The 13,112-nt window shown below is 60.5% G+C and overlaps 1 protein-coding gene across 12 annotated transcripts in view; it reads right to left on the reverse strand.

The window, feature by feature from the left end:
* Positions 1–511: 511 nt before the first annotated feature.
* Positions 512–13,112, reverse strand: part of TNK2 (tyrosine kinase non receptor 2) — a 40,069-nt gene continuing 27,468 nt past the window's right edge. For 4 of the 12 annotated variants that reach the window (XM_055568532.1, XM_055568533.1, XM_055568529.1 and 1 more), the window contains 10 exons: positions 12,271–12,397; positions 11,721–11,867; positions 11,547–11,641; positions 6,708–6,902; positions 5,394–5,485; positions 4,720–4,839; positions 2,748–4,093; positions 2,551–2,646; positions 2,258–2,385; positions 512–1,257 (listed from right to left, as the gene is read on the reverse strand). In XM_055568532.1, the coding sequence (XP_055424507.1) occupies positions 1,251–1,257; positions 2,258–2,385; positions 2,551–2,646; positions 2,748–4,093; positions 4,720–4,839; positions 5,394–5,485; positions 6,708–6,902; positions 11,547–11,641; positions 11,721–11,867; positions 12,271–12,397 (2,353 nt within the window). In that variant the 3' untranslated portion in view covers positions 512–1,250. Of the gene's footprint in view, positions 1,258–2,253; positions 2,386–2,550; positions 2,647–2,747; positions 4,094–4,719; positions 4,840–5,393; positions 5,486–6,707; positions 6,903–11,546; positions 11,642–11,720; positions 11,868–12,270; positions 12,398–13,112 lie in introns of those variants that run through there. The other 8 variants (XM_055568530.1, XM_055568536.1, XM_055568534.1 and 5 more) reach the window with 8 other exon arrangements.

Raw genomic sequence — 13,112 nt, forward strand, 5'->3', positions numbered from 1 at the left:
TTTTCAATATGCTGTCTAGGTTGGTCATAACTTTTCTTCCAAGGAGTAAGCGTCTTTTAATTTCATGGCTGCAGTCACCATCTGCAGTGATTTTGGAGACCCCAAAAATAAAGTCTGACACTGTTTCCACTGTTTCCCCATCTATTTGCCATGAAGTGATGGGACCAGATGCCATGATCTTAGTTTTCTGAATGTTGAGCTTAGCACGTGCTAAAAAAATTTCTGGCTTGGGTCCAGCTAATTGAGTTACTGTACTCTGTCCTACTGTCCTACAGTATATCCTGCCTCACAGAACTCCAGAGATAAAACTTAAGGGACACTGAATTAGGTGGGTTCTGTCCTCAGCCAGCCTAGGAAAGGGAGAGACTCCTTAGGGTCAAAGAGGCCTGTACTTCCTCTTCATCATCAACAGATGGCGCTACAGGGCCTGCTGCCTGGGAGAGATGGCAGTAGCTTGGGGAGCCCTGGAACCTCAGGCAGCTGACAAAAGAAACAGGCAGACACAAATAAGTAACATAAAATAGAAACTAACTTTATTTCTCTGGAAGAAGCAGATATTCATAGCTGGGGCAGCAACTTTGGCGACAGAGACTGGTGGGAAAACACGGAACAGCACAGGGGAAGAGCTGGGTCAAAGAGGAAGCACTGGTGTCCCTCCAGGGCAGCTGCCCCCTTGGTCTCCTTCCAATCCTGGGCCCTGGGGCCCTGGTCCCTGCCAGAGAACGAACTGGCACCCTAGCTCTGCTACCTGAGCCACCTCAGGCTATTTTCAGGCACAAGATCCTAAGACCGGCCAAGTCCCATAATACGTCCATGGTGAGGCCACATTCTGTTCGACAGGGCTCCCTGGAAAGGGCCTAGCCCTGTGAAGGGCCCCCACCCACTCCCTGGTCCACCTCTCTGTATGGCCAACACATCCTCCCTGCCCAAGGTCAAGTCTGGCTTTCCCGCCGGCAAGGCCTGGCCTCACCCTTTAGCCACAGGCTCCACCAGGGACTAAAGCCCAGAGGCAGGTCCCTCCTGCACCTTGGCTGGGGCACCACAGGCTCTGGAGCTGCAGGGTCAGCACTGGGGGAGCGAGGGACAGGCAGGGCGGGGGTCCCAGCTTCCTGCTGCCGTGGCCTCGCTCTGCCACTGGGAGCTGTGGATGCAGCAGGTCCTCCAGGCCTGGCAGGGAGTCTCCCCGCCCTCCTCAGATGGACAAGCTTAAGTGATTCCTTCAGGGCAGATCCTCTGGCTTTTCAGGCATCTCAACGCCTAAAGGATGGGAAACAATCAGAAAGCCCTCCCGTCAGAAGGGGTCAGTGCAAGAGGATGGAAGGTCCAGGGTGAGCAGGTACGAGAAGGCCTCTTGGTGCCGGCCAAAGGGGTTGAAAATGGGTGGTTCTAGGCAATAATTTTGGAATTTATCATCCTGGATGCCTTCTTTAACTGTGTATCAATAACTGATGCAAATGAGTAAGAATGACCACAAGGTAACGGTTAACATTCAGGGACAGCCTCCTGTGGGCCAGACACTTGCTGTGTGGTATGACAGAGGCATCCCTCATTAATTCTTCTAACCATTTCTATGAGGTTGGAACTAACACTGATACACATGTTACAGATGAGCACCCTGAGAGATCAGGAAAGGAGCATAAGCTGACACCATATGTGAGCAGGGCGTTGGGCTCCAATCAATCAGGCTGTCCTGCCAGGGGACTCTTGACACCCCACACCCCGCCAGCACCTCCCAGGGAAGTTCACTTTTGACTCAATAAAACTTTCATTGGTATTTATACTTTACATCAAGTTTGCTATTAATATACATCTATATATTTTGTCAGATTACATATAAAGTTTTTACAGAAAAAGTAATGGATTTTTTTTAATTAGACATTCCTTTAAAAAGGCATTAAAACTTTAGGTGTTATTTTAAACACAAATAGGAAATGAGGAGGTGAGAAGTATTTGTTTAAATTATTGGATCCTAAACTGCTGCTCGCTAGAGCCTGCTTAGGAAGCAAGCTCCCTGCAACCAGAGTGGCTCCGATTCCTCTTACGCATTAGTTCATCTGAACAAAGAAGCTATGAAGTCAAGACAAACATGCTTAGGAGAAACTGTTTTCCTCGAGAACTGCCTGTCTTGTGGGATTGGGACCCCCTCCCTCCTCCTGGCCTGGAGCCCTGTGTCTGGCCGTGCAATGTTGGCTACTCCCAGGGAGGCTGCTCCAGGAAGCCCGGGGACAGGAAGACGGCAGATGCAGGGTTTGCTCACTTGTGGTGGGCAGGGCCGCAGGAGCCCAGTAGGTGGCAGCCGGCCTGTTCCAGGTTCCAGTCGAACATCTCCAGCACGTTGTGGCACTCGCCTCGTGGCCGCAGACCCAGACCAAAGAGCTGCTCCACCTGGGGAGCAGAGGGTGGTGCCATGGGACACACTGGGGTGGAGGGGCGCGGGACCAGGGCGGGGCAGAGGAAGGGGGTGGGGGTAGGGAGGGAGAGAGTGGGAGCAGAGCCGCAGAACAGTCTTCAGGGTCCCTGAAAGCCAGAGTGGGCAGGAGGTGGTGGTACCTTCAGATACTGGGCAGCCCTCTGCACGCTCCAGCTGTGGCTCTGCAGGGCCGCCTGGCACTCCTCTGTGGTCACCCCATGCACCATGGCCTGCAGCTGGGCACACCACCCCCACCCGTCAGCACCACTCAGGCCCCTTCCTCTGGGTCCCTTGGGCCCCCGCCCCTTCTCACCCTGCAGCCAGGCCCACTACTCACCATCTGGATCTTGTCTGCAGGCCGCCCAGCCTCTGGCCCGTCCCCGGGGTAGCCCCTCTGTGGCAGCCGAGCAGTGGCCCTCAGGGCGGATGGCCGGGCCCCTGGGTTGCTGTTGTTGCTGGAGAAGTTGGCCTTGGGGTCTGGGGCAGCCTGGGGCATTGGTCGAACAGTGGCAGTGGGGGCGGCTGGGGCTGGGGTGCTGGGAGGGGGCAGCAGCAGGGGCACGGGCATGGGGTCTGGCTCTTTGGGGCTCTGGGCCTCATGCAGGAAGCGCTGGTAGCGCTCCAGGTAGGGCGGGCGCTCGGGCAGCAGGTAGTAGTGGGTGCTGCTGACCTTCTTCCCATCTCGGACGATGGGCAAGATACAGGGGCCGGCCCGCGGGCCAGGCGCCTGGATCACCTGGGGTGTGGCATACTTGGGGTCTGAGGCAAAGCTCTGGGTGGTGGGCATGGTCTTCCCAGGTGAGCTGGAGAGCCGGGGAGGCAGTGGGGAGCTGCCAGGTGGCACCAGGGGGCTGGGAGTCCTGGAGCCTTGTGGAGACAGGGGCTCCCGGGGAGGCACCCGGGGAGGGGAGGCAGGTCCGGGCCACCGGCCCATCTCCTCCTCACCTGGGGGGGCCGGAGACAGCTCACCACGCGAGCGCGTGGGCCTCGGGGGGATGGGCACCCGGGGGGGCACCTGGGGCTTGTCATCACCCCCAGGGCTGGGTGAGGGGACCAGAGAGCCAGGCGGGACCTGCAGCTGCCGCATGCATTCCTGCTGCAGCGCCTGGAAGATCTCTGCGGTTTGGGCCGAGTTGGGTGGCTTGCCCCCACCCTGGGGTGGGAGGAACAGGTTGTCTTCCAGCGGGGGGAGGAGCCTCGCCGGCTCAGGCACAAAGGCGTAGTTGGTCTCGCCCTGGCTGGGCTCAGCAGAGACCCCGGCGCCCACGAGGGTGCTGTTGATGGAGCAGACCTCGAAGTCATCCTCATCCTGGGCCACGTCATCGTAGGCGGGAGGCGGGGGCAGCGGGCGCGCATCCCAGTCCACCACAGGCGTGGGATGCAGGGGCCGGGGCAGGGCCCGTGTAGGGCTCTGTGGCGGGGTCTTGTCCAGCAAGGAACAGGCGTCCATGGCCAGCTGTGCCAGTGATGGGGCACAGGGCCTTGGGGCCGGCACAACAGGCTCTTCGCCGAAATCGATGAGCGTGACCTCGCCACCACCGCGGCCGGCCTTGGTGCCTGGCACCCGGGCTGAGGGCTTCGCGAGCCACAGCCCACGGGGCAGTCCTGGCTTTCGCAGGCCCAGCCTCTTGAAGTCGCTGGACAGGGGGTCTTGGTCCTCACTCACGGGGTCGTAGGTTGGTTCTGTGATGGAAGGGAGAACCCCAACAGGGAGGCAGCGTCAGGCAGGTGGATGGGGAAGACAGTCAAGTATCTCTACCAGCTCCCAATTCCCCAGAAGGGCAGCCCTCAGCCACCAGACCCTTTCCAAACAGGAGGGGAGAACCTGCTCTGGGGGCTAGCAGCCCTCCACAGGGGCCAGTGAGCCCCTGCCTCCATTGCAGCTAGAGCAAGCAATACCCCACATCCGCCCGCTTCTGATACCCTCTCCATTGACACAAGACCCCAAATCCCTGTGGGCCCTGGTTAGCAATCCCTACTCCGGTACCGCACACCATTAGTGCAGGCAGGGGCTATGGGCCATCTCCCACCGTCAAGGGCAACAGGGGCCATCCTTAGAGAGGACAGGGCTCCCGACAAACTGGCACAAAAGCCCAGACACAGCTTCTGCAGGTCCCGCAGGAAGTGAGGCAGGGCTGCACAACGGTGGGCAGAGGTGGGGTGGGCACCAGGATCACACTCTTATTCCAGAAGCCCGGGCTTTGGGGGGTTAGGGGGAAAGGCAGGCATGCTGGGCCAGGTCAGCCGCAGAAGCTCACAGCACACGCCCACCTCCCCTCCACCCCAGCCAGCCGGCCAGGGCTCTGTACCTTCCAGAAGGAGAGGAGTGAGAGGAGAGAGGGGGCGGGGGCGGGGGCCAAGGCACCGGGAGCAGCCCCACTTACTCTGAGTGAAGATGGCAGGCTGAGGAGGGCGAGGTGGAGGCTCCCCTGCAAGAAAGGCCATGCGGAGAGTAGAGGGGCAGAGCAGGAGAGGACAAGGGAGGGGAGACAGAGCGGGAGGGGAAGGCAGAGTGCGGGGGGAGAGAGAGAGAGAGAGAAAGTGAATAGGGGGAGTGAACACACACACCCAGCAGCGATGGGAAGCAATGGGGCGGCAGGATGGGAAAACTGTGTTCCGGGCCCACGGGCCCAGGATCCGGGAGATGGATGAGGCTCCCAGCCAAGATGGAGCCTGGGGGGTGGCTTTGGCTCAGGAGAGGAGAGCAGGATTAGGGGGCAGTGAGGAGAGCCAGGATCTGAGCATGGCGGGGAGGAGGAGGGGGAGGAGGAAAGCAGAGAGGGCAGGCCAGCACTGGCCAGACTGACAATGCCCACCTCGGCGGATACCACTGCCTCTCACTGCCCGCCCCGCACCCCGCCGGAGCCAGGGACACAGCTGTCCCCTGTGGCCCTGACCCAACTGGCTCAGGGTGGCCCGAGGAGGCAGCACCTCTTGCTCAGTAGCCGATGAGCTAGGGGACTGAGGGTTTGGGGACCCTTACTTTTCACCCTGCCCAGATGCTGGGTGGGCCTGGATGTGCTTAGTTCCACGCTCAGCAGGTCAGGAGGGTCCATGGGGTTTCCCAGATACAGTCTGTGGGGAGAAAAGTGGGTCAGAGATGGGTGCAGGTAGGGTGGTGGCAGAGAGGGCACCCTGGGGGAGTTGCTGGGCCTGTGCCTAGGCCTCAGGCAGAGGACAGAAGAGTCCTGTCCAAGCCCCTGACGGACGTGGGTCTGGAGCACAGGACTTCTGGCTCCCAGGCGCTCCCTTCCAAAGATCCAGCAGTGACCAGGGGAGGGTGCCATGGAGAGGGGGCAGAGGAAGAACTCCTGAGTATAGGCTGAAAAGCCTAGGCTTGTATGGGCTCCAAGTACTCCCTGAAAGGGTAGAGCTGGCCCTCTGCAACCCCCGCGGCACCCCCACCCCCGCTCAGCAGCCACCTGCTGCCACTCTCTTCTCTGCTGCCAGGCCACACGGCCATGGCCGCCTCCTGCAGGGGTCTGCAACTCCAGCTCTCTCAGGCCCTCCCCAGCTCTGGTGAGGCGAGAGCCCTGGCACCCTCCCAGGGCTCAGTGTCCTGGTGTGCAGAGCAGGGGGTGAAGGGCAGGCTGAACCTCGCCCCTTGGGACAAGGCCTGTCAGAAGGTGGAGAAGAAAGCACTGCTCAGAAGCCCAGTGGGGCTGGCACAGAGGCTTGGAGGCCCAGTAGGAGGAGCTCCAGGTGGCTCCCTGGGGCAGGGCCCTCAGGAAGTGACTAATCCTCCTGTGTGTCTTCCCCAGATGCCCCTAGATGACCTCAGCCTTTCACTTCAAGGAAGCTGAACCCCCTCCCAGGTACAGAGTAAGCAGGGTGGGGTGGGGTGGGGAGGGGCAGAGGGCTCCGAGCTGCTGCCTAAATGCCCTCTGGAGTGTCCCTGCAGGGAGTTTTTCTGCACCTTGCCTCTCAGGCCTGAGCCAGCAGCTCCCATCTCTAGGACATGGGTGCTTCCAGCAGAAGAAGGGAAACTGCCACCAAGTACTGGGGATCAGGAGATGCTTCCTACTAACTGCTTCCAAAGGCTACTTCCAAGTCCATTTTCCTAAGGTCAGTTTTCAGGGAGAACTTAAGAGGTGCAGGCCCTAGAGGCCCTTCCACCAAAGGAAGACTTGGTCCAACCTTTGAAGCTGCAACCTCAGTCCTGCCGGCAAGGAAAGGCCTAGGACAGGAGACCCTTGCCCAGGGCTGTAATGGGGACCTTGGAGGCCTGGAGAGCCTGAGTGCCCAGAGAAGGGCTGCTGGCCCTGGAGCCCCCATGTGGGGCCCCACCAGTACTCACTCGTCAATCTTGTCAGGGAAGCCCCAGCAGTGGCGGGGGTCGCTGTCGCCATGCCCTGTGTGGATGAAGCTATTCTGCAGCGGCTGGCTGATGTCCTGGGCCGACAGGCCAGCCACGGAGGTCACCACGTTGCGAGGGAAGGGCCCCACGCACAGCGTCCGTGTGTTCTGCCCACGCCACCAGTAATTCTCAGCCCTGCCCAACAGAGGTGATGTGGTAAACACCAGGGTGTGGTGGAAGGTCCCAAGGACGGGACCCTTTTCATACCAAGCTCTCTGCACCGTGGTATCTGACGACCTCAGCGGAAAAGAGCACCAGGGCGAGGGCCCCAGGATCAGAGCAGCCCACCAGCAGCCCCCCAGGATCCGCCACTCACCCAGTACAGGGCCTGGCGTTAGCACAGAGCCTTACCCTAAGCGACTCAGATGGGTCAGACAGCTTTTCCTCCAGTTTAGAAATAAAGAAACACGTTCAAACAAGTGACACAACTTGCCTACAGTTACCAGAGTGCAGCAGATCCAGGATTCAAACCCAGTTGTCAGTCTGTGAAGCCAGCACTCTTTTCACCATACCACCTCACCTCCCTTCTCCCCTGGCAAGGCCTAAGCCCCTGTCCTCCCCTGGCCACCCAATTTCACTCTTCAACCTGGTTCCAGGAGCTCTAAGCTGCAGGGGCCCAAAGGAGCACCACAGCCTTAGCGCTGGGCTTGGGGCCAAGCCCTCCAACCACATCCCTCTTGCAGGCAGGTAGTCCAGAAGTTTGGAAGCACCTGGGGCAACCCAAGGTTTACGTATCTCCAGCGCCTTCCACCACCTCCTGCCAGGACCGTGGGACCCCCGCTCTCGCCCCCACCCACCTCCTTGCCTTAAACAAGGGGTCCAGGAGGGACTCCAGCCTCCCATTGTGGCTGGACTGTGGGACCACCAGCCCCTCACTCTGACCTCAGACAGACTGTTGGCACAGCCTAGGTCTGGGCCTGGGGTCGGGGGTGGAAGCCGGGCCAGGTGGGCAGGAAAGAACAAAGTGCCCTCTTGGATGCTTCGAAAGCCAAAGAGTCAACAGCCCTGAGGCTCCTGCACCTGCTGCTGAGATCGCTCACACTGGGAACAGGCCCAGATTTTGGGCAATGGCAGAGGTGGTGAGGGCCTCCTGCAGCTGTAGGGGGGTCCATATGGCACCAAGCTGCGTCCCTTCACTGTCAGCCCCCCACCCATACAATACCTGTCCACACCAGGGGCATAGAGCAAGGTTTCCTCCCATCTGCAGCCAGATCGGAGGGTTGGGGGAGGTGGAAGCAGGAAGGAGGCAGTGAGGCCCATGAGCACAGCGATCCTGGGGGAGCTAGGAGGTGCAAGGGGAGGGCTGAGGGCCCAGCCTCCTTGCCAACAAGGCTGCTTGCCCAGCCACCACAGACACAGCAACCCTGTGATTACCGCCCTGCCTCTCGGGGGTGAGGGCAGGAAGGGAAGGAAGAAGAGAGGACAACACCCGGGAAGGGACAAAGCCCATCCAAAAATAGCAGGGCCATTCCAAGGAGAGGAGCACATCCCCTCCCCACCCCACCTCCAGGCTGGCTGAGGCCAAAGAGTTATAGAAGGGACGGCCTGGCACCCAGCCCCCAATGCTGCCCTCCCCCCAGCACCCACAGGCCCCCAGGTCTCATGGGCCCCTCCGCGGAACAGCAGCTGGATGCTGGATTCTGCTCTGCACACCTCTCCAGAGATGCTCACTAACTGAGCTGGAGAAGCAGTGCAGAGTGGAACAGACTCACACCAGAATCACGACCACCCAGGGGGGCAGGTGGTCACTCCCTCCACTCCTTTCCTTTTGCTAACACAGCCCCTCACCTGGAAGCCTCCTCTGGACCCACTTCTGAGAGGGGAGAGCAGAACTAAGCCTACCTTCCTTGTTACCTGTATGGCCAAGGCAAGAGCCAGGCCTAGAAGAAAGGGATCCTTTGTCACTGCTGGGAGTCCTGATACCAAGTCTCAAAAAAGGCTTTGCTACAGGTGGGGGCTGTGGGGAGTGCAGAGTATGTGTAGGAAACATACTTGGGAACCACATCCTAAGCACGGAAGCAGCATCCTCCCAGGGAGAGTCAAATATAACTCCCGAGGTGGCCAATGCTACGTCCCACTGCCCCCAGTCCCCTCCCCCGCCCTCCAAGGCTCAGTGGGATGGAGACACCATCAGCCCAGGAGAACCAGGTCAGCCTTTCCCACCCAGATTGCTCTGGCCACACCTCCCTTCAGCCCAGAGTCTCCATGGCAACGGGAGGGCACAGTCCCTGAAGCAAACCAGCATCTCCAGCAGGATGGCCTCACAGCATCCTGGGACAGGCGAGATGTGAAACAGCAGCCAGGAACCGGGGTCTGGGTTAGGAACCACTGAAGGCTGCCCCAGTCCTACTGGGGACCAGTCCCTGGAAACCTCAGTCCCAGCCTAGGTAGCCTAGAAATGGCTGACAAACGTGGCTTAAACAGTGCTCCAAACACCACCTGAGTGCTTCTCTCCGGGTGTCCCCAGCAGCCCCTGGCCTTGAGGGACAACACAGCCTTCGCTTCCTCCTCCCTCGCCTACCAGAGGAAGCAGAGGCTCCAGGCACCAGCCAGGCCAAGGACCAGCACAATGGATTTCAAAACCTCTGTTCCCCCACATCTCTGTTTCCCTTCTCTGGCTGGCGGAGACAGAACATCAGAGTTCTGTCAGCCATCCTAGCCTCCAAAGACCCACTGGAGAAGAGCGGTCTTCACTCGTTCCTCTCGGTCTAGACAGAGCCTCACGAACTGGGCTCACAGAACACCTGGTGTCCTCTCTCTGTCCATTGCCTGATACCTCAAGAAGCACTGAGTCTAAAGAACTTGTCAGAGTCAGGGGCAAGGGTGCTCCCAGACTGTGGCTAGGAGGCAGTTTCGGCAAGAAGGAATCCAAGTCTAACAGAACAGCACAGATGTGAGAATGCTGAGAGCCAGGCTGCTGGAGGAGGAGGACGGAGAAACAGACTGAGACCCACACGCACAAACCCAGACCCAAAGGGACACCCACAGACAGCCCATACACCCGGAGACATGGAGACAGAGCCAGGCAAACCAACGCACTCAGGACCCGAGGACCCAAAGGGACACGCACAAACAGGCAGCCCATCCACCCAGAGACATGGAGACAGAGCCAGGCAAACACACGCACTAGGGACCCAAAGAAAGCTCAAGCCCTGGCGCTGCCGACACAAGGCCCACTCCCCAGGCCTCGCCGGCTGCCGTGCCCCCTGCCCTCACCTCCCACCTCCTGAGCGGCTCCAGGGACCAACGGCAGGCGCTGTGGTCCAAGTCGGACTGCTGGCCCCGGAGGAAGAGCCCAATGAGCCTACACTGGCAGGCGGCGGCAGCGGAGCCAGCAGCCCGGGACGGAAGGGCGGGGTGGGGGCGGGGCCTGCCCACTGGGGCCTCCCAGGAGGAGCGGCTCCCCTGAGCCTCCTGTCCCCCGCCTCGCTCCGGGGATGACCCTGGGTGCCAGCTCCAGAGACACACGCCCCAGAGACACACCAAGCCCCTGAGTCACCTCCTGGGGAACACTGGGCCCTGGCACATGGGCCCTCACTGAGAGCAAGGGCCTGGGGGTAGTAAAGGCCTGGGGTCTACAGGGCAGAGGAGAGTGCGGGCCCAGAGTTCTGGCATCTGGAGGAAGGAAGGGCTGCAGGCTCAGGCTCTGGCCCAAGGTCCTGCCTGCACCTCCAGGAGGGCCCTCACCCTCATCTTCCTATTTCCAGAACCTTCCCCAGACGGCCAAGCCGGAATGCTGGCCTGGAGGGAAGATGCTGGGGGCCACAGGGGTGCAGGTCACACTCCTCCACAGACAGCCTGGGCTCTGGGGCCTGTGTCATCAGTCTGACTCAGACCCAGAAGCTCTCCCTTCTCAACACCCATGAGGAACAAAATTTCTCCAAAGGCCCCAAACCCCAAACCTGAAGTCCAGGTAGAAAGGGCTCTGTGGGAAGCCCCTGCCCCCATCCCTGCCCAGCTCTGAGTCAGAGGAGCTGGGGCGTGGGGTGTGGGGTCCAGGGGATTTCCTCGCCTGCTCCTCCGCACTCAGCCCCCACCCCAAAGGCACCTCTAGCCGGCCCCACCTCTATCAGTTCCTCAGACATCCCAGGGATCAGATAACAGAGGGTGGGGTGAGTGGTGGGTGGGGCCTCCTCCAAGGCAGGCCCACTTGAACTGCGGGGGCTGCAAGTAGAAGACGTGACTCAGGGGATGCTGCCTGCGGGCAGACATGTGCTGCCAGGTGTGTGTGGGGGGGGCGGGGGGGGGGAGGAAAGAGACCCTGCGAGGGCACCTAGGGACAAAAGGCTCAGCAGAGGATGGAGAGGAGCCCTCGGAGGGAGCTATGGGCTCAGTGGAGGGCAGAGGCTGCCAGGAAAAGGCGGGGCTGCTCTGGGCTACTGCAGGGTGCCCAGGTGAGAGTCCAGAGTCCTTATCGGGGCAGAAGGGGAAGAGGAGGGTGGGGGAGGGTAAAAGGAGCCCCCAAGTCCCCAGTTGGGCCCTAGGCCCTGATGCTCCTTCCTACCCACAGTGGCAGCATGGCCCTGACTCACAGAGCCGCAGCTGAAGCCTAGTGGGCAAAGGGTGAAGGAGACTCCAGGACGGGAAAGCCCTTTGTATGCCTCGGCACCTGCATCCTTCACTCCTCACACTCAGGAGGGGACCCAAGCCTGCCCTCCATCTCGCTGCAGGAGCCGGGGTGTTGCCACAAGAGCCTGAGGGGCAGAGGAGCTCTCGGGCCCCAGACGCCTCCTGGCTGAGTCCTTCAAGGCAGTGGGATGCAGACCCCACGCTCCCTACCTCCCCTCGATGACGGTGATGACGTCGTTCATCTGGATGTGCAGCTTGTCAGGTTCTTCGAAGTCCTGAAGGGCCCGCATGTCGGTGGGCTGAGCCTGGGGGAGACACCGGTCACTGCCCACCCCTGGCTGACCTCTGCTTAGATACCCCCGCGCTCGTGGGCACCTGCCTCACCTCCAGCAGGAAGTCCCGCAGGGCCACAAAGGTGGGTCTGTCCTCAGGCTTGTGAGCCCAGCACTGGACCATGACATTGTAGATGTCCTGGGGGCAGTCCTCGGGCCTGGGTAGACGCTCCCCCTCCTTGTCAATCTTATGCAGGATCTGGGGGTGGCGGGGCAGTTTAAGGACAAGCAGAGCACCTGGCTCTTCACCCCCATCTTCCCTGTCCCCCAGTCATGGAACCACTGGAACCACAGTCTGCCATGCCTACACCATGAAGAAGACCTGTGCCTGATCCCCAGGCCTCAGACCCTGAGCCCCAGGTCTGCGGCCTCCAAAGAGAGGGCCGTGGCACAGGAGGACCGCGAGCAAGCCAGGCTGGTCCATTCCTCACCACTGGGGCCATGCTCCCCGCTCAGCTCTCTGAGGGGTTTCGGGCAGACACAGGGCACTGGACACAGCGATTCCAACAGGTGAGAGCCAGTTCCAACTGGGCCAGGCAGAGAGCCAAAGATCAAATCAACCCCCGGCCACCCGGTGGGGCGCACCACCCCAGCCCCCTCACCTGACTGCCATTGAGGCCAATCCAGGGCTCCTGGCCATAGGTGAACATCTCCCACAGCGTGACCCCAAACATCCAGGTGTCGCTGGCGTGGGAGAAGGTGCGTGTCTTCAGGCTCTCTGGGGCACACCTGGCAGAGGCAGGGGTCAAACAGAAGGTCCCTCAGAGAACCCTTGCCCCTGCAGCAGTCCCAGTGGACCCCAAATGCTCCTGCACAAGCATTCTGTTGCTCTGAGAGCCCAGGTACACAGCAGGCACTGGGGGCACAGTGTGAAGTGGACAGGGCAGGCCTTCTAGACTACGGGGTGCACAGTCGTGGACCCAACCGTCTCTGCTCAGGTCTTTCGTCCACACGCAGCCTGGAGCAGGAAGAGGGGGGCATTCCCACAGGGAAGCAGGGCAAGGAGGAGGGTCAGAGGCTCCAGGAGGGGCAAAAGGGGGGCAGGGATAAGATCCCAGGCTGTTTTCTAATTGTGGTGGGAGGATGACAATTTCCAGATTTGGGGCAGGATCCTAGGATTTAGGCCATTTCAGCAGGAAGGTGTGGGTGGGAAATCTGGACAGGGCCTGAAGAAGAACCAAAAAGGGTGGGAAGAGGCACAGTGGTGTCCCCAGACGTCCCCACATGCCCTCCGGGGCGAGGAAGAAACATGCCACTGCAGTGAAGCCAGCAAGGGGTAAGCACTCCAGGGTGGACTGCGGTGCCAGAAGTGAGGAGGAAGTGCCCTCGGGGGAGAATCAGAGATGTCTTGTGGGACTGAAGAGCTGGCCCAGCCATTCAAAGAGGGGGTGGGGGGTTGGGGGTGGGAGGGAGGAACACAGGTAAAATCATGTTCCCTAAGACC

Source organism: Bubalus kerabau, chromosome 2, assembly GCF_029407905.1.
Source record: "Bubalus kerabau isolate K-KA32 ecotype Philippines breed swamp buffalo chromosome 2, PCC_UOA_SB_1v2, whole genome shotgun sequence".
NCBI classification, from domain to species: Eukaryota; Metazoa; Chordata; class Mammalia; order Artiodactyla; family Bovidae; genus Bubalus; species Bubalus kerabau.